The sequence below is a fragment of the Mesoplodon mirus genome (assembly GCF_964341445.2).
Source record: "Mesoplodon mirus genome assembly, chromosome: 17".
Classification (NCBI taxonomy): Eukaryota; Metazoa; Chordata; class Mammalia; order Artiodactyla; family Ziphiidae; genus Mesoplodon; species Mesoplodon mirus.
In genome coordinates, this window is record NC_138993.1 from 8,900,749 (window position 1) to 8,920,826 (window position 20,078).

At 37.5% G+C, this 20,078-nt stretch overlaps 2 protein-coding genes across 9 annotated transcripts in view; one reads left to right on the forward strand and one right to left on the reverse strand.

Moving 5' to 3' along the window:
- BRCA2 (BRCA2 DNA repair associated) overlaps positions 1–14,730 on the forward strand; it is a 54,637-nt gene extending 39,907 nt beyond the window's left edge. For 4 of the 5 annotated variants that reach the window (XM_082602096.1, XM_082602099.1, XM_082602098.1 and 1 more), the window contains 6 exons: positions 2,186–2,384; positions 2,611–2,774; positions 2,862–3,000; positions 8,089–8,333; positions 10,014–10,160; positions 11,056–14,730. In XM_082602096.1, the coding sequence (XP_082458222.1) occupies positions 2,186–2,384; positions 2,611–2,774; positions 2,862–3,000; positions 8,089–8,333; positions 10,014–10,160; positions 11,056–11,697 (1,536 nt within the window). In that variant the 3' untranslated portion in view covers positions 11,698–14,730. The remainder of the gene's footprint in view (positions 1–2,185; positions 2,385–2,610; positions 2,775–2,861; positions 3,001–8,088; positions 8,334–10,013; positions 10,161–11,055) is intronic. The other variant, XM_082602097.1, reaches the window with a different exon arrangement.
- Positions 2,250–20,078, reverse strand: part of N4BP2L1 (NEDD4 binding protein 2 like 1) — a 42,546-nt gene continuing 24,717 nt past the window's right edge. Inside the window, exons 2-6 of one of the 4 annotated variants that reach the window (XM_082602102.1) lie at positions 19,136–19,263; positions 18,738–18,826; positions 16,787–16,863; positions 15,617–15,667; positions 2,250–2,358 (exon numbers count right to left, since the gene is read on the reverse strand). In XM_082602102.1, the coding sequence (XP_082458228.1) occupies positions 2,352–2,358; positions 15,617–15,667; positions 16,787–16,863; positions 18,738–18,826; positions 19,136–19,263 (352 nt within the window). In that variant the 3' untranslated portion in view covers positions 2,250–2,351. Of the gene's footprint in view, positions 2,359–14,211; positions 15,668–16,668; positions 16,738–16,786; positions 16,864–18,737; positions 18,827–19,135; positions 19,264–20,078 lie in introns of those variants that run through there. The other 3 variants (XM_082602104.1, XM_082602101.1, XM_082602103.1) reach the window with 3 other exon arrangements.

Below are 20,078 nucleotides of genomic sequence, written 5' to 3' on the forward strand. Positions count from 1 at the left end.
ATGTTCTCAGCTCTTTCTCAGATCCTACCTAGAGTTTATTTCATAATCCTCTACCTTAAGGATACTTAGGTGGAAAACTTCCAGAAGCATGAAATTGTGTTACAAATAGCATAGGCTTTAGATCATGGCTCAACCATTGATTAGCTAAGCAAACTGGATATAAAAGAACTATCAAATGGGCACAAAAGATGTTGTTTTAGGATCAAATTGGATAATGTATGTAAAGTGTACTGTTACAAAATTCTGTGTAAATGTTATTATTAGAATATCATTTCATACATTAAGGTAGGCTACTTCCTAAATTTTTAGACACCTGGGTATCTAATTAATGCAAATTCTAGGATTAGTTTGCTAAATAGGGAGGAGAGGGGAAATTTTAGGAAAACAGTTTATTGATTAATCTCATTTATTTAATGACAATAAATGTTGTATATAACCTTAACTTTCTTAAATAATGGGACCTCAAAATAAACAATACTCTACTCGGAGAGTGAGCAGTGCTATTCTGAACAGAATTCCCTTATATTCCCAAATGTTACAACTCACATTCTCCCTGTGGGACGTGAGTCTGATTTTCAAGCCTGTGAGTATACTTGCTACAGTCTGTAAGGCTTTATTATGCTCTCCTGAGAAATTATTTGCCTCTATGTCTTTATGTTTGTTGAAGCTTATGAAGATAGTTTAAATTTCATCCATAAAATTTAACAAAATATTATTCTGGTTTCCTTCTATAAAATTTACTTATAAGGAGAAAGGGGGCAGAATGAGAGTTGGAGGACTAAGTTCTAGACCTGGCTCTGCCCCTGTGTAGCTGGACAGGTGATTTCTCTCTCAGACCTCCTCTCTGCCGTCTGCCAGGGGAAAGCCTGAGAGTAGCTTATCTCTAAGGTTCTAAGTTTATGTGATTCTATGAGAGTCACTGAAAGGTATCATTATCATTCTCAGAGGGAAAAATTGCCAACAATTTCTAAAATACCCTGTTAAGAGGACTTGTTTTCAGTGACAATGTTTAGTATTGTGGGACTTCTGAAATCACATATTGTTTTTTTAATTCATGTTTAACCTAAACACTGCCTATTTAGGAAGACCTTTGTAGGGCACAGGGATTTCATAATCTCCCTTCTCAGTATAGATTAGGGTATTAACATGGGTAAGTCAGCAACAGTCTAGTAGGTTATATGTCAGGATTTCTATTTCTTTTATTTTTGGTTGATTTTTTTTTTTTAATACTGGGTGAGGTTCCCAGGAGGTTCAAACACCAATTTGCTAAATGATTGGGAGAGAAATGTAGAGGCAGAGATAAGTGCTTGTAGTACATATTTGTTTAAAATTGGATCTACTCTTCCAGAGAGTTAATGAAATTATACTACAGGGGGATAAGAATGAATCCCCTTGAGCCAACCCCTGCCTATATGCCTCTGTAAATTATTTATTCTGTCTGTACCTCAGTTTCATCATCTACCACATGGAAACAGGAATAGTACCTACCTCATAGGATTATTGTAGTGATTAAATGAATTAATACATTACCCACACAGATCTATTTCTCAAATATAATAGGCATTCAGATGTTAACCATTTATAATGTCAGTGTTGATGATTATGATTATTAGAGTATAAGTAAGGGTTGTTTCGGCCCTAGGTAAATTTTTCTTATTTATTTATTCATTCATTCATTCATTCATTTATGGCTGCGTTGGGTTTTCGTTGCGGTGCGTGGGCTTCTTATTGCGGAGCGCAGGCTCTAGGCATGAGGGCTTCAGGAATTGTGGCACACAGGCTCAGTAGTTGTGGCTCATGGGTTCTAGAGCACAGGCTCAGTAGTTGTGGTGCACGGGCTTAGCTGCTCTGCGGCATGTGGGATCTTCCCGGACCAGGGATCGAACCCGTGTCCCCTGCCTTGGCAGGCTGATTCTTAACCACTGCGCCACCAGGGAAGCCCCGCCCTAGGTAAACTTGTCACAAAGATTAGTAAACTGTTTGTCACTTGAAAATGTTTGTTATGTGATAAGCTGAGTACATTAATCTCAATTTTTATATTGTCACATCCTTAAAGTGAACTAAATTCTGTTGTATTTTGACCCCCATTTAAAGAGATTCATTTGCAATAGATGAGGTGGTTTGTTTCTGTTTTGTTTGCTTTTTATTCCAAAATCATCTGCCTCAATGTACTAAATGGCCACAGGGCTATTTTAGTGAAGAGCAGTTAAGAGCCTTGAATAATCACAGACAGACGTTAAATGATAAGAAGCAAGCCCAGATCCATGTGGAACTCAGGAAGGCTATGGAGTCTGCTGAGCAAGGGGAACAGATTTTACCAAGAGACGTTACACCTGTGTGGAAGCTGCGTATCATGAGCTGTAAGAGAAAGGAAAAAGATTCAGGTCAGTATGTAAAGTTTTTGTTTTTATCAATTTTAAGTTTAAAAAATTATTATTAATAAAACTATTTCAAATGGTAGGTAAAATGTTAAGAGGAGCAAAAATGGGCTACCAGTACCCACAAAAGATAATATAACCCTTAGATCTTTATTGTCCTCAGTATTTATTTTTAAACAAGACTCTCAATGATTATAATTTCTTATATTGTGTCTTTTTCCTCTTTCTCTAGTTGTGTTGAGTATCTGGCGTCCATCATCAGATTTATATTCTCTCTTAACAGAGGGAAAGAGATACAGAATCTATCATCTTGCAGCATCAAAATCTAAAAGTAAATCCGAAAGAGCTAACGTACAGTTAACAGCAACAAAAAAAACACAGTATCAACAACTACCGGTATAAACTTTTCATCATGATTTTTCAATTTTGATAGATGTATATTTGTTTATTGAATCTACATATACTGATTTTTTTTTCTTGTAGGCTTCAGATGAAATACTATTACAAGTTTATCAGCCAAGGGAGCCGCTTCACTTCAACAAATTATTGGATCCAGACTTCCAGCCACCTTGTTCTGAGGTGGACCTAATAGGATTTGTAGTTTCTGTTGTGAAAAAAATAGGTAATACACAGTGTATTTAATGGTAGCTTTTTATTGATGCTTTTGAAAAACATTATATTTTAAAATTTGTCTTCCTTATGACTCATTGGAGCTACTAATAGGCAAGTTTGGTAACTAGTGATTTGAAAGTAGGCTTTTTAAACCTCGATTCTTAATGAAAAGCAATTCTACAATATTGCAAGGAAACAACTTACATCCCATTCTGTGCTACTTAATTTTAAAGAAATTGCTAGAAAATGTTTTTCATATTAGTGATTACTAGACAAATAATCATAATCTTCTGCAGTTCACTGAGCTATCAAGCCTTCACCTCCTACTTCAGTCTTTACCACTCTCCAACATCTTAGCCAAGTTCATTTATATTTTATTCCTTCAGTATGACATTGCTCGTTCCTCCTTCCATACCTTGTTCCATAGATTTTATCTGAAAGCAAGTGTAAAGGCCCAACTATGTCTCAACTTAAGCACAAAAGCCTTCCATGTATTGATTATTTTGTGCCAGGCCCCCTCAGCACTTGGTTTCACCACTCTCACCTCCCAGAACGCTGTCCCTCATCCCCCTTCAGCTGTGTTGACACCTTCCTAGATATTCTTTTTTTTTTTTTTGGGCTGTGTTGGGTTTTCGTTGCTGTGCACGGGCTTTCTCTAGTTGCGGTGAGTGGGGGCCACTCTTCGTTGCGGTGCACAGGCTTGTTATTGCGGTGGCTTCTCTTGTTGCAGAGCACGGGCTCTAGGCATGCTGGCTTCAGTAGTTGTGGCTCACGGGCTCTAGAGCACAGGCTCAGTAGTTGTGGCGCACAGGCTTAGTTGCTCCACGGCATGTGGGATCTTCCCGGACCAGGGCTCGAACCCGTGTCCCCTGCGTTGGCATACGAATTCTTAACCACTGCACTTCCTTGCTATTCTTGAGCCCACTTTCATCACAGAGACTTTCCACTCACTGCTGCCTCTCCTAGAAACCCTTTTCCCCAGGCGGCCACATAGCTGGCCCCCTTGGCTCCTTGAAGTCTCTGGTCAAATGCAACCTCGTAAGAAGCCTTTCCCTGAGCACGCTTTGTAAAAGAGATGTACTTTCTCTGCTCCCAGCCTAGCACTCTTACCCCTGTACTCTGCTTTATTTTTCTCCATAGCACCCCCCAGCACTAACAGTACATATTTATGGGTTTTTTGTCTCCCTCTTCTGGAATGTTAGCTCTCTAAGGGCAGACACTTTGCTACTGCTGTGTCCTCAGCTCTTAAAACAGTGTCTGGTTCAGGGTAGGGTCTCAGGTCGGTTGATTTCTTATTTCTCAACTGCCCTGTCACAGTTTCTTCCTTCCTCAGTTCTTTGGCTAAGGTTTATTGTCAATGTTTTCTTCAAGAAGGTTTCAAATGTGCCATATTCCGTGAGTTCCTTATATGTTTGAAATGTGAACCTGTTGCTCTAATTCTGAGACTGTATTTTGGCAGGCATAATAATATGGGTTCTTGCTTCTTTCTTCCCTCAGAACTTTGTAGAAATTGCTCTTTTGACATTGAACAGTCTGGGACTGGCCTAATTTTTCCCCCATTTAGGTGATTGTCTTTATGTCTAGATGTCTGAAGAATAAGTTTGTAAGTCCAAAAGTTAAGCTGTATCTTCGTATAAGCAGTCTGTATACAGTTCTCCTGGAACACAGATGCCCTTTTAATCAGCAGATTCAGTGCTTTCTTTGTATCAGAGAAATTCTGTTAACATCTTTGAATAAATCTGCTATTTCATTTATTGGGATTTCTACTTCAAGGACAGCAGTTAGTCTTATGTTGGATTATGCTTCATTCACCATGATTATATCCAGCCTTTATGTCAGTAATTTTATTTTCTGCAATATATTGATATGTTTTATTCCTTGCTATTTGTAATGCATGCATTTGTCCCATTATGATAGTATACTGGTGTCCTCAGTTTATTTCTCTGGTCTTGCAGTCTCCTTTTTATCTTGCTGGGCTATTTTTCATCCCATATTCATACGCAAGCTTTTATTTTATTGAGTATATGTTCCTATTAAGTTCAACAGCATGAATCAATTTTGAGGACTTCAGAAATTTTCTTCTGTTCTTCTAGTTTTTACTTTATGGGATGTGCTCTTTGTCTTTTGCTATGCTCTTTTCCTCTTTTTATTTAACTTGTTTTTGTTTAGTTGTGTTTTAGTGCTTTGTGGGGTGTTCTTTGACTGTAGTTATGTTAATATGCTACATGGTTTTTGTAGCATTTTATTTCATCTTGGTCATGCTTGGGTGACTCCACTTGTTATATTATTGTTATAGAGGGTGGGTAACTTTTATTCAATTCATCAGTATTTATTGAATGCCTTATGTGCCAGGCACTGTTCTAAATGTTAGGTACATAGCAATGAACAAAACAGACAAGTATCCCTGCCCTCATGGAGCTTACATTATGGTCGAGGAGGGAGATCACAAACAAAATAAGTAGGACATATAGTTTTCTTAGTATGGCTAAGGAAAAAAACTAAGTCGGGAGTGATAGGTAGGATCGGGGGAACGGGAGAAGAGTGTAGCTTTAGATAGGGAAGTGAGGAAAGACCTCACTGCAAAGTTGACATGTGAATGAGAATTGAAGGACTAGAGGAGAGAGGCATGTGGACATCTGGGGGAGGAACATTCCAGGCAGGAGGAATGGCAATTACAAAGCTCATGTTACAGGAGGATCCTCCCTGGTTCCTTTAAGTATTGGTAGAGGCCAGGGAGTGAGCAGTAACAGCTGGGAGGAGGGAGTGAAGGACCAGGTAATGGCGTGGTCCTTGCATGTACTCTAACTTTTTCTCTGAAGGTTTTCAAGTAGAGGCGTTGACAACCCCTGACGAGGTTTTCACAGGATCACTCAGGCTGCTATACTGAGAATAGACTGTAGGGGGCGTGAGACTCCAAACAGGGAAATCAGCTGGAGGCTATTGTAGAAATATAGGCAATTGAGAATAGTTTGGAGCAAACAAAAGCAATGGAAGTGTCCAGAAATTGTCAGACTGTCGTTGTATTTTGAAGGTAGAGGGACAGTGTGGATGAAGAGAGGACTCAAGGAGTGAGGGCCGAGGTTTTGGTCTGGACAGATGGAGTTGCCATTTCCTGAGGGGGGTGACCATGAGAAAAATAGGTGTGCAGGGAAGGTCAGGAGCTCAGTTTTGGACAGTTAAGTTTTAGTTGCTTAATCTACTTAGAGATTTCTACTTGACAGCTGGATATAGTTCTAAGGGAATGGACTGGGCTGAAGATATAAGTTGGGAAGTCATCAACATACAGGTGATGATTAAAGTCATGAGACTGGATGAGGTGGCTGTGTGTGGGAGTAGACAGAGAAGAGAGCCAGGGCCTGACTCAGGCCCGTCAGAAGGTATTTGATAGCAAAGAGAGTGAGGTGAGGCTAAGAAGGGAGGGGTCGGAGATGGTGTCCAAAGAGGCAATGTGCAAAGCTCTCTGGAGACTGAGACCAGGGAGTGCAGGATGAACTCGGAGCCTGGGCTTCTTGTGGAGACAGACATGCGATTAGTTCTCATGGTCCCACAGCAGACTGTGGTGTTGAGATGAGGTGTATGGGAGAAAGAAACTTGCCAGCATCACATTGCAGCTCTTGACTTTTTTTCTCTGCTGTACTCAAGACCAATTTTCCCCTTAGTTACTGTATGAGGGCTGCGTATTTCAGTTCCTATCCGCTATATATTCCATATCCCTGGAAGATATTATCTCTGTTCTAGATCATTTTCCCTAGCTCAGTGAGTAACCTCACCTATTAATTTGCTGAACCATAAACTGGGTGGCTTAAACAACATACTGTCTCACAGTTCTGAAGGCTTGAAGTCCAAGATATTGGCAGGTTTGGTTCATTCTGAAGGCTGTGAGAGAGAATCTGTCCAATGCCTCACTTATAGCTTCTGATGGTTTGCTGGCAGTCTTTGGCCTTCCTCGGCTTGTAGATGAATCACCCCAGTCTCTGCCTTCATCTTCACATGGCACTCTCCCTGTGTGCATGTCTGTGTCCAAATTTCCCCTTTTTATAAGGATATTGGATTAGGATGTACTGAAATGACCTCAGCTTGATTTTTGTCAGCAAATACTATGTTTGCAAATAAGGTCACATTCTCAGGTTAGAACTTCAACATCTTTTACAGGACACAATTCAACCCATAACACAACTGTTATCCTGTCAGTCAATCCTGATCACCTGTTTTACACCATAGCCATTTTCATTATTTCTGATCAGAAGGGGAAAAAGTAAGGATACCCATTCTATTTGCTTTTCTTCAGATTTAAGGATAACAGAATTCTTAAAATGTGTGTCATTTCACCAAGATGGGGAAGGAGGCTAGAAGCTGAGCCCTCCTGTGCTTGGTTCTATCCACAATCTTGTTTCTTTCCTTCATCACCAACTTTAAAATTTTATATCAGGATATTCCTTATTTGTATGTTTTTTGGTGGACATTTTCTTTTTTAATTTATTTTGATGTCAAGTATGAGAGAAAGAAATTTCTATCAGAAAGTTTCAAAGTGCCACCTTAAGCCTGAAATACCAGTTCTCCAATACCCAAATCTAATCATGCTGTTTCCTAGCTTAAAATCTTTGGTGGCTCCCTGGCCCTTAGAAAATGAAACCAAAACTCCTTCAGATGCCTGAAAAAACCTTCAACCTCCTGCCTTAAACCACCACCCACATACCTCAGTTAAACTGTACAGTTTCACATTCTTGACCCACTAAAGCATTTAACATTCCTACCTTTAAAAATTCATTCACTTTGTTTAGAATGGCCTTTTCCTTCCCATCTTGATGAATTTCCCCTATTCATTATTCAGCTTAAATGTTGCCTGCTTCCCCACAGCCTCTGTAACAGAATGTGTTGTCATATTGCATTGAAATTTTAGCACCATAAGCAACAGGTTGTTTTGGAAATCCTGAGCTTTCTCTAAATTTAGTTATTTTGATTTGTTTTTACCATTAGCATACCAAAATTAATGGCCATATTTAGAGGTTCCTTGTATTTTTAAATTTATCTAACACATATATAAATGAAGTTCGATTTTTTGTTTTCTACTTTTTGGATTTTGTTTTTCCCATTTTAGGTCTTGCTCCTTTGGTCTATTTGTCAGATGAATGCCATAATTTATTGGCAATAAAGTTTTGGATAGATCTTAATGAAGACATTATTAAACCTCACATGTTAATTGCTGCAAGCAACCTCCAGTGGCGACCAGAGTCCAAATCAGGAATTCCTACTTTATTTGCTGGAGATTTTTCCATGTTTTCTGCCAGTCCAAAGGAGGGCCATTTTCGAGAAACGTTCCACAAAATGAAAAATACTATTGAGGTAAAATTAGCTTTGAGCATTATCATGCATGTTGGCATTTTCCTATTTCAAGTCAAATGTCAAGGAAGTGGAAGCTTTTATGAAAATTGGATAGTTGACGTATAATGTAAGTTGAGATTTCATCATATGTCTATTGTTCATGAACCTGAGGAGATGCCGAGTGACAGCTATCAGGGAGAAAAGAATGATTTGAAAAGAACTGAATTAGGAAGAGGTGCAGGTTCAATCCCTGGTCGGGGAACTTAAGGTCCTGCATGCCGCGTGGCATGGCCAGAAAAAAAAATTTGTTTAATCTACATTTTAAACTCTATATCTAATATTTTATACAGGTTATACCTGTTTTTGATTTGAAGTAATACCAAATAGGAGAACAAAGTTTATTGAGTGCTTACTGTGTGTCTGGCCTTGTTCTAAGCCTGTCTCATTTAATTCTCCCACCAACGCTATGAAGTAGGGCAGTGGTCCCCAACGTTTTTGGCACCAAGGACCGGTTTCGTGGAAGATAATGTTTCCACGGACGGGGGCGGGGGAGGAGGGGGCGGGGCGCCCGTGTGTGGTTCAGGTGGTAATGCGAGCGATGGGGAGCAGCAGATCGCTGGCTCGCCTGCCACTCACCACCTGCTGTGTGGCCCGGTCCCTAACAGGCCGCAGACCAGTACCAGTCCGTGGCGGGGGGGGTTGGGGACCCCTGAAGTAGGGAACTGTTTTCCCATTTCATTGATGAGAAACAGAAGTTAAGTCACACAGCCAAACTGGTAGAACCAGGATTCATACTTAAGCCATCTGAATGCAGAGCCCAAACTATTAACTACTATGCAATGCTGCCTCCCAGTAAAATTTTGGATTTTATAAATTGCTAACTTTTAAAAAGTCTACAGAAGATAAGCCTCTTCTTTCTGTAGTTTAATATTTGAAATGTGTATCAGTCAAAATTCATATAAATAAAATTATATTTTAGAAGCATTAGAGTAGCTAGCTACATAAAGAAAGTTTGTATGTTTTACCTAGACTTGATGCACATTGTGAAGAATAACACCCTGATTTATCTGGTTTCTAAACTGGGGGTTACATTCATCATTTAGCTCCCATGCAGAGTACCTATTGCTTACATCCCAGATTTTCTCTGACACCATTCAAGGGCAGTTCAGAGATGACTGAGTGTCATTTATATATCATTTTAAAGTTTAACAAAATACTCTTAGAAATTAGGTTAAACCATAACCAAATTGCTGGTATTTGACCATTTGTGGCTTCTGAAACAACAGTTTCATGTGGTATAACCAAACGTTATTTTAGTTAATTCTTGGAACAGACATGAAGCGGTTCTCATTTTACTCCTAACCTAAGTACTCTGTGAGATGTTAGATGACTTACGGCTGTTAGGTAGTAAATAAAACTGAGACTTGAGTCCCAAATCCAGTATCATACGATAACTTGCTGATTAAACCAGATGGTTGGGAAGCTCTCTTACATTTCTTTATTTCCCTGACACACACACACACCCCTCTCCTTCTCTCCCTCTAACAACTGACAGTTGCTATCAAATTTGGGTTGTCTCATCCTTTTTTTCTGGTCTGCATTTTTTACTTCTGATTTTAAAGGTAACCATTTACCTTTTCTGAAAACATGAATGTATAGGTTTGCATTTTACAAAACAGCTCTTCCAATTTGTTTTCTTAGAATATCGATATATTTTGCAATGATGCAGAAAACAAGCTTATTCGTATACTTAATACAAATAATCCCAAGTGGTCCACCCCGACTAAAGACTATACTTCAGCACCACACACTGCTCAAACAGTCCTTGGTACAGGAAATAAGTTTCTGGTAAGTTAATCTAAATTTAAGGAATTTTATAAATATTATATAGAGAGGCAACAACATATTCTGATGTATACCTAGTAAACATGATAAAATGTAATTAAACTTAATTAGAAAGTGTCATTAATTGTTAAGTGCCTCCTGTAGGTATAGGTTATCTGGAAATTTTATCTTGTTTATTGAAGCCAGAGTGTAACGCTCTTTGGGGCAAATTTTATAAACAGGTGCTTTGATTTTTAGCATTCCCAGTACATTTGATTGAAGAAACTTTTTTTGCCTGTGTCTTTTTGCTTGGAGGACTATTCTATATAATTAGGGTTGTTTCTAAGTTCAATTTGATTTAACTCTTTAAATCACAATAAAAGCAAATCAAGCTAAAGTCTGTAATACTGGCTAAGGACTAATTCTTTAGCTAACACTTGCTAAGTTATGTATATTAACTCATTTAATCCTCACAACAACCCTCTGAGATAAAAATTATCTCCATTTTACGGATGAGGAAACTATGACATGCGGGAGAGGTTAAGCATGTGCCTCCAGTCACAAAACTAGAAAAGTAGGAACACAGGCAGTCTGTATTCTTAAAATGGTTTTTAAATGCTTATCTTTGTTTAACTTGTTAACAACAAAAAGGAAAAGATTAAAGCATAAGTTATGTCCCCTACCTCCTGTTTTGCTTTTAATATTCATCTTTCTTTTCATGTCATTTTTATATCCTCTTATGCAAAAATATTTCCTTCTGGAATAATAATAATAATATGAATGCCTCTTGAAATCATAGCCACTAGGAGAATGAAAGTGTGTGGCATTTGTGTTTAAATATTTTTTAATGAAAAGCTAATTTGATTTTGTTTTATATATTGGGACATAATTATATAGGCTACTTAATTTTTTTTATTAGATGTCTTCTCCCAGTAGTGAGATGAATTATCAAAGTCCGTCATCACTTTGTAAGCTAAAAGGGAAGTCTGTCTCCACACCTGCAGCAGCCCAAATGACTTCAAAGTCTTGTTGCAAAGGGGAGAAAGAGACTGATGACCCAAAAAACTGCAAAAAGAGAAGAGCCTTGGATTTCTTGAGCAGATTGCCTGTACCTCCACCTGTTAGTCCCATTTGTACATTTGTTTCTCCAGCTGCACAGAAGGCGTTTCAGCCACCACGGAGTTGTGGCACCAAATATGAAACACCTATGAAGAAAAAAGAATTGAATTCTCCTCAGATGACTCCACTTAAAAAATTTAATGACATCTCTCTTTTGGAAGGTGATTCAATAGCTGATGAAGAACTTGCCCTGATAAATACCCAAGCCCTTTTGTCTGGTTCAGCAGGAGAAAATCAACTTACATCTATCAGTGAGTCCACTAGGACTGCTCCCACTAGTCCAAAAGATTATCTCAGACTGAAAAGGCCTTACACTGCATCTGTGATCAAAGAACAAGGGAATTCCCCAGCTGGGACTGAAGAACAGAAGACTAATATGCAGGACACAAGTACAATGAAAAATATATCCAAGAGACTGCAAAGGCGACAAAAACCAAAATGATGATAAATTAGGTATTGATACAACCTTTCCAGTTTGTAAAACATATACAATTTCAAACTCTACATCAGAATTTGCACAATGAGAAAAAGGAAAAAGTTCAAAATTTATCTCTGTGCTTGTATATCACGGCAATGCTCTTTGCCTGCTTCTATACTGGTATACTGTTATTTCAATTATATATCTTAAAACTGTGACTGTATATTAACTAATCAAGAAAAATATCTCCTTTAAATCTTTATGACTAGATTTGGTCACTATAAGTATTATTTTACAAACGAAGTAAACATACCTGTTTCTTTTAGATTGTGTCCTTATAATTAGAAGAAACTAGGTTTCTAAAGTGCAGTTCTTTTGACTCATATAATTCCTCTTAGTTTAGTTCCTATTTTAGGTTTGTTTTTAAGAGGTAACCCACTATGAACCAGTTTTCCTTAATGCACATGTTGGTTCTAATACAGTTTTATCCTGATCAAAAAAGTCGGGATGAGTAAGATATTACAGTGGTGTTTTCTTTTGACCAATTCTTTATCCTTAAGTCAGCGTAACTACAAGAAAAATAGAACCCTCAACGTACTTCCCTTTTATGATTCCAATGTGATCTGTAAAATTAAATTATTTATTAAAAGTTCAAATACTTTAAATCAGAAGCAGATTTCATAGTGTTAATTTGTTTTTGTTTCTGTTTTTTAACAAAATGATCGTCTGGACTGCAGCTTAAGAGAAAATCTTTTAAATTGGCACTGATTCTCCTTGCTTTATTTTTAGCCCTATTACAGGATTCAGCAGGTAGTCCCTTTTAAACCTAGTTTTCTCTAACCACCAAAGCAGAAGAGAACCGTTCAATTCATTTGTTCCTTCAAGTTTCATACAGAAAAAAGAGAAAGCAGTTCCAACTAGAAGCTAATAGCATGGAGAATCAGGTCTTTTAATATGTCTTAAGTTTATATAAAATATGTTTTTAAATCTTATTATAAACACATTTTAAAGCCAAGAATAAATCCTTTTAAAAAGCAATTTCCTTTCTTCCGTAACTGTGACCGATGATTTTTCTCACTTCTGAAAATCATTAACATAATAATCTATTCTACTATTCTTTCTAACTTAAGTGTTCTGCCAGTCTTATTAATGTGACTTTCGTTCATAAAACAGTTTGATCTTCACATCCTAATCATTTTCCCAGTGATCCATTCTAGAACAGGGAATAAAACTTGAGTCTCAGGTGAAAAGAAAGAATTAAGGAATTTAGCCTTTTTTCTTTTTTTTTTTTGATTCTTGGAAAAATTTAAGCTATAACCTCCTTCATTCTTCATTACCATTTTAGACTACCCATTATGGAGACATCTAATGCATACACTCCTTTTCATAAATTGTAAATAATATAGCCAAGCTATATAAGCAAAATGTGAAGCTTGAGTATATGTGGATATTATCCCAAAAGTGACAATTTAATGATTACAAAGTCAACAATGTATACTGCGTGATGATAAGGGGTAAGTGGTGAAAGCAACTTGTGTTGCTTATTCAACAATCAATCAGTCACTTAATGAGAGCCTGTTGTGTATATATAGCACTATGCCAGCTCTGTGAGTGATGCAAATGTTAATACACAAAACAAGTCAGTGTTGAATGTTCAAAAAAGTATATAAATCAGAAGCCATGGGCGTTGAAAGAAAAAATAGATCACTTCTGGGTGGGATAAATACAGTTGGCGGCATTTAATCAATGATTTTTATGTTCGAATCAGGCAAATATACCAGGAAACTATTCTTCTGAGCTCTTTAAAAGCTCTGGATCTATAACCTGGGACGACTACTCCAAAGCAGCCCAGCTCAGGTGAACCAGAAACTCTAAGCAGAGAGAAGTAAAACAGGAGGGCTTGAAATCTGATCCTTCAGACTGCTACGGAATCAAGGAAAGGAATTCCCATCTGGGCTCTCTGACACTTCTCGCCTCTGCTTTCCTAAATGAGTCAAGCCATCCAGATTGACCTAGTTCTGCAGTGACCACATTGACTAGGATACCCAGGACCACCTGGGCCTGGAAAACAGGGGTATTGTTATGTGGATTATCATTATTATCAGAAGATTATTATGTGTTGATCTTGGATACACAGAATTTAGCCAAAACTATACCTTAGATTCATTCAGATTTACTAAATTTTAGTTTTGTTGACCAAACTTTGCTACTCAAAGGAGACACCAATTTTTAAAATGTTAATGAAGAAAAAATTAGTTACATTGCTGATAGTCATCAACATGTTCACTAGATTTCAATGTACTAGAAATGGAATATGAAAGTAATATAGTCTTTCTAATGTGTAGAGATCAAATAATAATAAGTAAAATATAAGGTTGCTTTTGTCTTTACCTTTATGTCTCCTATTCATTAAAGACTGGTAAATAAGGTTATAATAGAAAAATTCGTTCTCAATATGGTAAAATTCTGTGGAATTTCTGTAATTAAGTTTTTTATATTCTTAAACCAAAAAAAATTAGATTCAACGACAAATCCATATAAAGCAATACCATATATAATTTTTAATAACTGTAAAAGCACCATTATATAGAACACTTAATACTTCACAAAACATTAGAAAGAAGCTGTTGGCCAACAAGAAATAAAGCATACATCCTACATGGTCTTATCTGTGGTCTCACACCAAATTAATCTGATTCCAACCTTTTAAGATTTAATTTGGATTCATAAATTCACTATAAGAGTTGTGGTAGAACTTCATCTTAATACCACATAAAACACTGAGATTGCTCCTCTTAAGGCGAGCATGACTTTTCTGTAACTCCATATAATCTACAGCCTAGGATGCTTCATTCCTTGTACTCCCAAAACTTTGGAGCTGCCAACTGATTAGACATGTTTATAGGCATAATTTTAAAAACTGCTTAATTATTCCTCTTAAAAATGAGTGTTTTATAAAGGCAGGCTTGTTTTATTTACACTATTAGCTCAACAGCCAAAAGTTATTCAGGTTTAACCCTGTTCAATAAAGTGGTAGTTAAAACACAAGATATGACTTTAAATAATGATACTGATTTTCCTAAGCAGCTTGTATAGCTATTAAGAAAGATTTTAACAGACACTTCTAACAATGATACATTGCTAAAATAAAGGAATAATTTCCCAAGGTGTCTGCTTTGAAGGACAATATTCCCTTAGGTGTGTACTTTCTGGCATATTCATTTTAAAGGAAAATCAATATCATCATTATAGCCACACATCTCACATTTTTGGATACATAGATGATCAAAGTAGCAATGGCACTGAAATTCTTCCTGCCTCCTACTTCTCCCTCACCTTTCCAACTTTCCTGATGGAGATGAATTTCCTGAAAAAATAGATTACTTCAGAGAAAGTGGTTCTGAAGCTTTATATTATAAACACTTTAGTTCATTAATGAGCCTATGTGGCTGATTATGTTCTTGAGTATGTTCTCAGGTTTCAGTTTTAAAGTAATTCTTTAGAGAAAGGGACTTTGTTTAATCAAATCAGAATTCTCAGCATCAGACCATGCATATAGGATCACTTTAACAAATGCTTGTTGAAGAGGAATGTAATGACTTCTGCTCAAAAACTTTCAGGTTTGACTATTTACACTGGAATTAGAGCTCTGACTACAACTGAACGAAGAATAAATACCAAAAATTGAAGTAAAAACTGATTTAGGAAAATTTTGAATGCCTGTAAGAGAGACCTCTAATACCCATGGTGACAACCACCCCTTCTGTTAAAGGAGTTCTCATTAGTGAAGCCGCCATGAGCCCTCCGGTTTGGGAACTCTGCGTAGGTGTTCCGGTACCCTGCACCGTCGGAAGGAGATGCATTGCTCCTGTCCTGGTTTCTGTTCGCTCTGCTTGGTTTTTCGGCATGCAGCACACTGTAAAAGGTAACATCATGTTCATACCGTTCTTTCATTCGGTGTATTTTCTCTCTTGGGACTCCATGAATGTTTCTTCTGCGTGGAGGAAAAAAAAATGCAACTGGTTAGTTAAGGCAGCATATCAAAATGATAAAAATTCTTGTATTTTCCAAGTCCTATATTATTACATAGATAAGCACTCCCTATTCTCAGGATGGAACTCTGACAAAAGCAAAACATCGTGTTAAGCAGTTATCTTTCAGGCTCAACTCCTGTTTTTCATGCTGCCCTGCACATTCCCAAACTACCGAGGCTAGCAAAGAGCTAAAGCTTCAAAAATGCTTTGTTTCTGGAAATCTCAATTCTGTGCTTCAAAACATAAAAAAGCACCGTGAGATCTTTTTATTATGTATTTGCCAATTTGTCATGCATATATCTATAATCAATTATGTCAGTCCTAGATACTTCTAGATCCTTATAAAAACAATATTCTTCCATTCTAGTGGGCATGAGAATCAATTGGGGATGTAGTTTGAAATGTAACTACCAGAGATTCCATCTATGGAATGGGATCCATGAACTAGGACTTTAACAACCGCTCAGGTAATTCTGATGGGGGTGGTCCACAGATCCCTTTGGAAACACTATCTGCTTATAACCATAAGATGAACTAGACTTATTCCTAAGAAGTAAATTCTGATCTCACTGGTTACTTTAAATCATTTGACGTTATCAAGTAGCACAGATAGTGAATATCAGAACCCATGCATTCAGTCAACAAGTTAGTATTATTTGGACATTTACTGCTTTACAAACTAGAAGCAGCATCTAGACCATAAATGAACCACAGACTGTTCAACATCTAAAGATCTTTGTTTAGCCTAAATGCAAAAACATCACTCACAAGTGCAATCCCATGCAGAGGAAAGTGCTTTTAAATGTTCATTAATGAAGCATTTTAGCAGAATGTTAAGTGTGTCCTTTTCAAGGACCAAGTCCAAGCCAAGATTTAGCATTTAGCATTATATTAGAAAACTGACCCCAAACTAAAGTCTTTCACATTAATAATTCCAAAGTTATCAATTTCCAAGAATTACCATTTCTGGCCTGAAAACTACCATGTCCATTTCCAGCCTGAAAAGATTCTTTTGTTCGGTCTGAAATACCTGAAAATAGCAGGATACACAATGAGGAACTAGAAAAACAAAGAAGTACCTTGCTAACTCTTGAACGTTGAATTTCCAGCGAGTGTCAGGTTCTCGGAATATAACTTCATAGTTATTTTCAAGTGCCTGATTTTTCAAAAGTACATAAAACATTGAAGACATGGTATGTATGTTGGGGAATGTTTATGCTGCCATTTAACAGTTACTACAAATCTTTTCTAAAATTCCTTTTGTTTAACCAGTAATCCAATGCCTTAGTTTATGTTAACAAATACAGTTGGTACATTTCCATACTTAGCCACTCTCAGATTATATTACGGTTCCCAATGATAAATTGTGAATAATTCTATTTACCATGATGGAAAATTACAAAGGTTCTTTGTTTTGAACATTTAAAAAATAGATAGCTGAACTAGTTTTAAATGCCCTGTCCACAGGAATGAGGAATGAACTCCAATGGCTTCTCAAAGTCCCTTATGTGACTATCATAGACTCACTGCTGTCAAATGCCTTGGCCTATTCCTCATACCTTGGTTTAGAAAGTGAGAGTGCCATAGGCACAGAGCTTGGGAAACAAAAGTGGTTTCCACATCCTTTACATATTCTTCCCTCCAAAAGTAGCTCTCCTTGCTATGCAATATAGTTTGGCTCAATTCACTGTGCCCCATTTCCTTGAGCTTAGAAAATTATTACCATTTCCATTAGAAACATCAAACATTGTTTACATTCATAAATTGACCACTACTTTTTTTTATCTCAAACTGAACTTTCTATTATCACTATTTTTTTATTGTGTTATAAAATACAAAATGAAAAGAACTAAGTAAGCAGCTTTTCTCTGCATTCTTTAGATGGACACTTCTAATTTGGGAAGGATATCAGATATCATAGGCAGAAAATATTTAATTTCTGGGTCTTACTAATAGCTGTGCATGTCTGGAAAAGATTATGCATGTCTAGAAATTAGAAAATAAAAAGTAAAATGACTTCCCTTAAGCCACTCTCAGTTAACCCGACTCTTGGTTCTGAGTTGTGCCTTAATTAACGTGACTCTTCATGTCCCTATTCATTTCTCTCCCAAGTGGATGCTCGATCCGTGAACTGAAGTAACCACAAAGTTGATGCTAATTTTTCCTACATTCACCAAAGTCCCACAGTCTGGGCCTAAATAAAACTGATGAAAGTACAGTTAGAGAAAAGCATACCTGTATGTAAGCTACTTTGCCCGAAATGTAAAAAGAGGCTTAAAGATAGACTGCCATGAGTTATAGAGATATTCACTTTACAATTAGCCAAGTAGGGAGAATACTCAGCTGTCTTCATCCTCCCCCTGTATGTTTCTGGATCTTTTCTGTTTTCTACACTCAGTAAGGAATGAAAACTTATTAGCACAAAAGATGAAATACGTCTTAAAACAGATCAGACATATTTCAAAAATAAAGAAAAATGTGCATATTGCTTTATTCATCCGTTGTTCTGACAGTAGACAGCTGAGTTGTTACCTTTATATGTGTATTTATATTTGTAGTCTAATATCTTAATAGGGTTACAGTGTTAATCTGTTTTTAAACATTGCCCTAGAACTTCCATGCAGCAGCACCACATAGTACTGAAGTCCCCAGTGTGGCGAAGACAGAAGTGTGCTATGAACATCATCTACAACTCCGCTGGTGGCATCATCTAGTCCAACATTTCTTGGCAGGTTTCAGCGGATGCTCCTATGTATGCCTTCCCTTAGGAAAACAATCAAGACAGAAATGCTGTCAAGAATTCAGACCAAGGACTATTTTAAAAATGTACCCTGAGGTGGTATTAGCATCTCAGTAAATTTCAGCCATTGAACAGCAGAGAAACACTAAAACCTCTTTACCTGCTCCCTGAGAGAACAACTATTAATGAATATGAGATCGTGGAAGATCAGAAAAAGAAGAAAGAACAAATGTTTCAACTTTCTCACAAAATGTCCATAACTGAAAATTCACAATGATACTTCTTCCTACCATGACTGCATAGGGCTTCATTTCCCAGGCGTGGAGGTTGGTATTATCAATAATAATGGGGGATATGCCATTCCTCATTGCTTTTCTTGCTGCAACACAATGTTATATAACAGTGAACAACAAGCAACAATCAGAGAAGGGTGAGTGTACTCCATATTTTGTTATTTTTATTACAGGATGTGCTCATTATACAACTTTAATACCACCTATTTCAGAACCCACTATCAATAATTTTCTTTTTCCTGGAATCTAGGGAGGTTACACTCTGGCATTCTGTTTGGGGAAAAAAATGGCAGAACTTTAGATTAAGCTCCTTCCATAAAACTTTTTCATTTTGCAGTAACTACAATTTATGTGCACAATAGGATTTACCAGGGGTGTGAAAAGGAATTTGTCACCTCTTTTCTGGTTCCATTCATGAGCTTCCTCCAGGAAGTCAGGATTGAATTCATAGGCACCATCTTCCCTGAAGAAAAAATCATCCGTGCTGAAAATCAGGGCCCTGGGAAAGTCGTGTTGCAATTGTCTGGAAAGTGGGGAAATAAGAGATTATTTTATGACCATGCATTTTCATAATATAAATCATTTCCTTCCATCTCCAACATTTAGCAGTTTATGAGACCACCAGGTTTGAGTTGTTGAATCTCAAAAACATGAGATGCTTATTCTCTCTAGAAGGTATCATCACTCTTTCGCAGGGGGAAGGAGAAGGTTGATGGGACTGTGGGTGGTGCCCAGCTCTTGAAGTGCTAGGAAGTGCTGGTCACCACTGACTTTTGCAGCAACCAGGAGTGACTCCAGATGAACCTCTGGAGGCTATGCTGCGGGTGTGACAAGAGTCATTCCTTGTGGGCACAGCCCTTACTGCCATTCCTCTGTGATGCACCACCGCCCACACCCTCATGCTGCAGCCCCTTCCTGCATCCCCTCAACTGTCCTGGGTCCCCTCGCCTTGGAGATCTGTTCTCCATAAGGACCCACCTGAGATATTGGTTCTTGCTGAGGTATGAAATGTAGATTGAAGTGATGTGATGTGTGTGCTACCTCTATTAGGGAACGTTTTAGCAGTCACCTAAACCGACTTTTAAAGCCACAGCAGGAGAAGAGGCAGATTCCAACATGCCCCATGCCTTCCTAAACCTCTGTCACTCTCTCTAAACATGAAAATATCGCAGAAAAAAGAAAAACCATCATGGAGTTTCCCCTTTAAAGCAAAACAAAAACCAAAAAAACATATTAAGTTCTGCACAAAAAAAACTTCACAGAGAAGATGTTCCCACTTGAAATCCTTATTCAGACTTTTCTGGGGAGAAGATGGCTATTATGCTAGATAGGTTACTG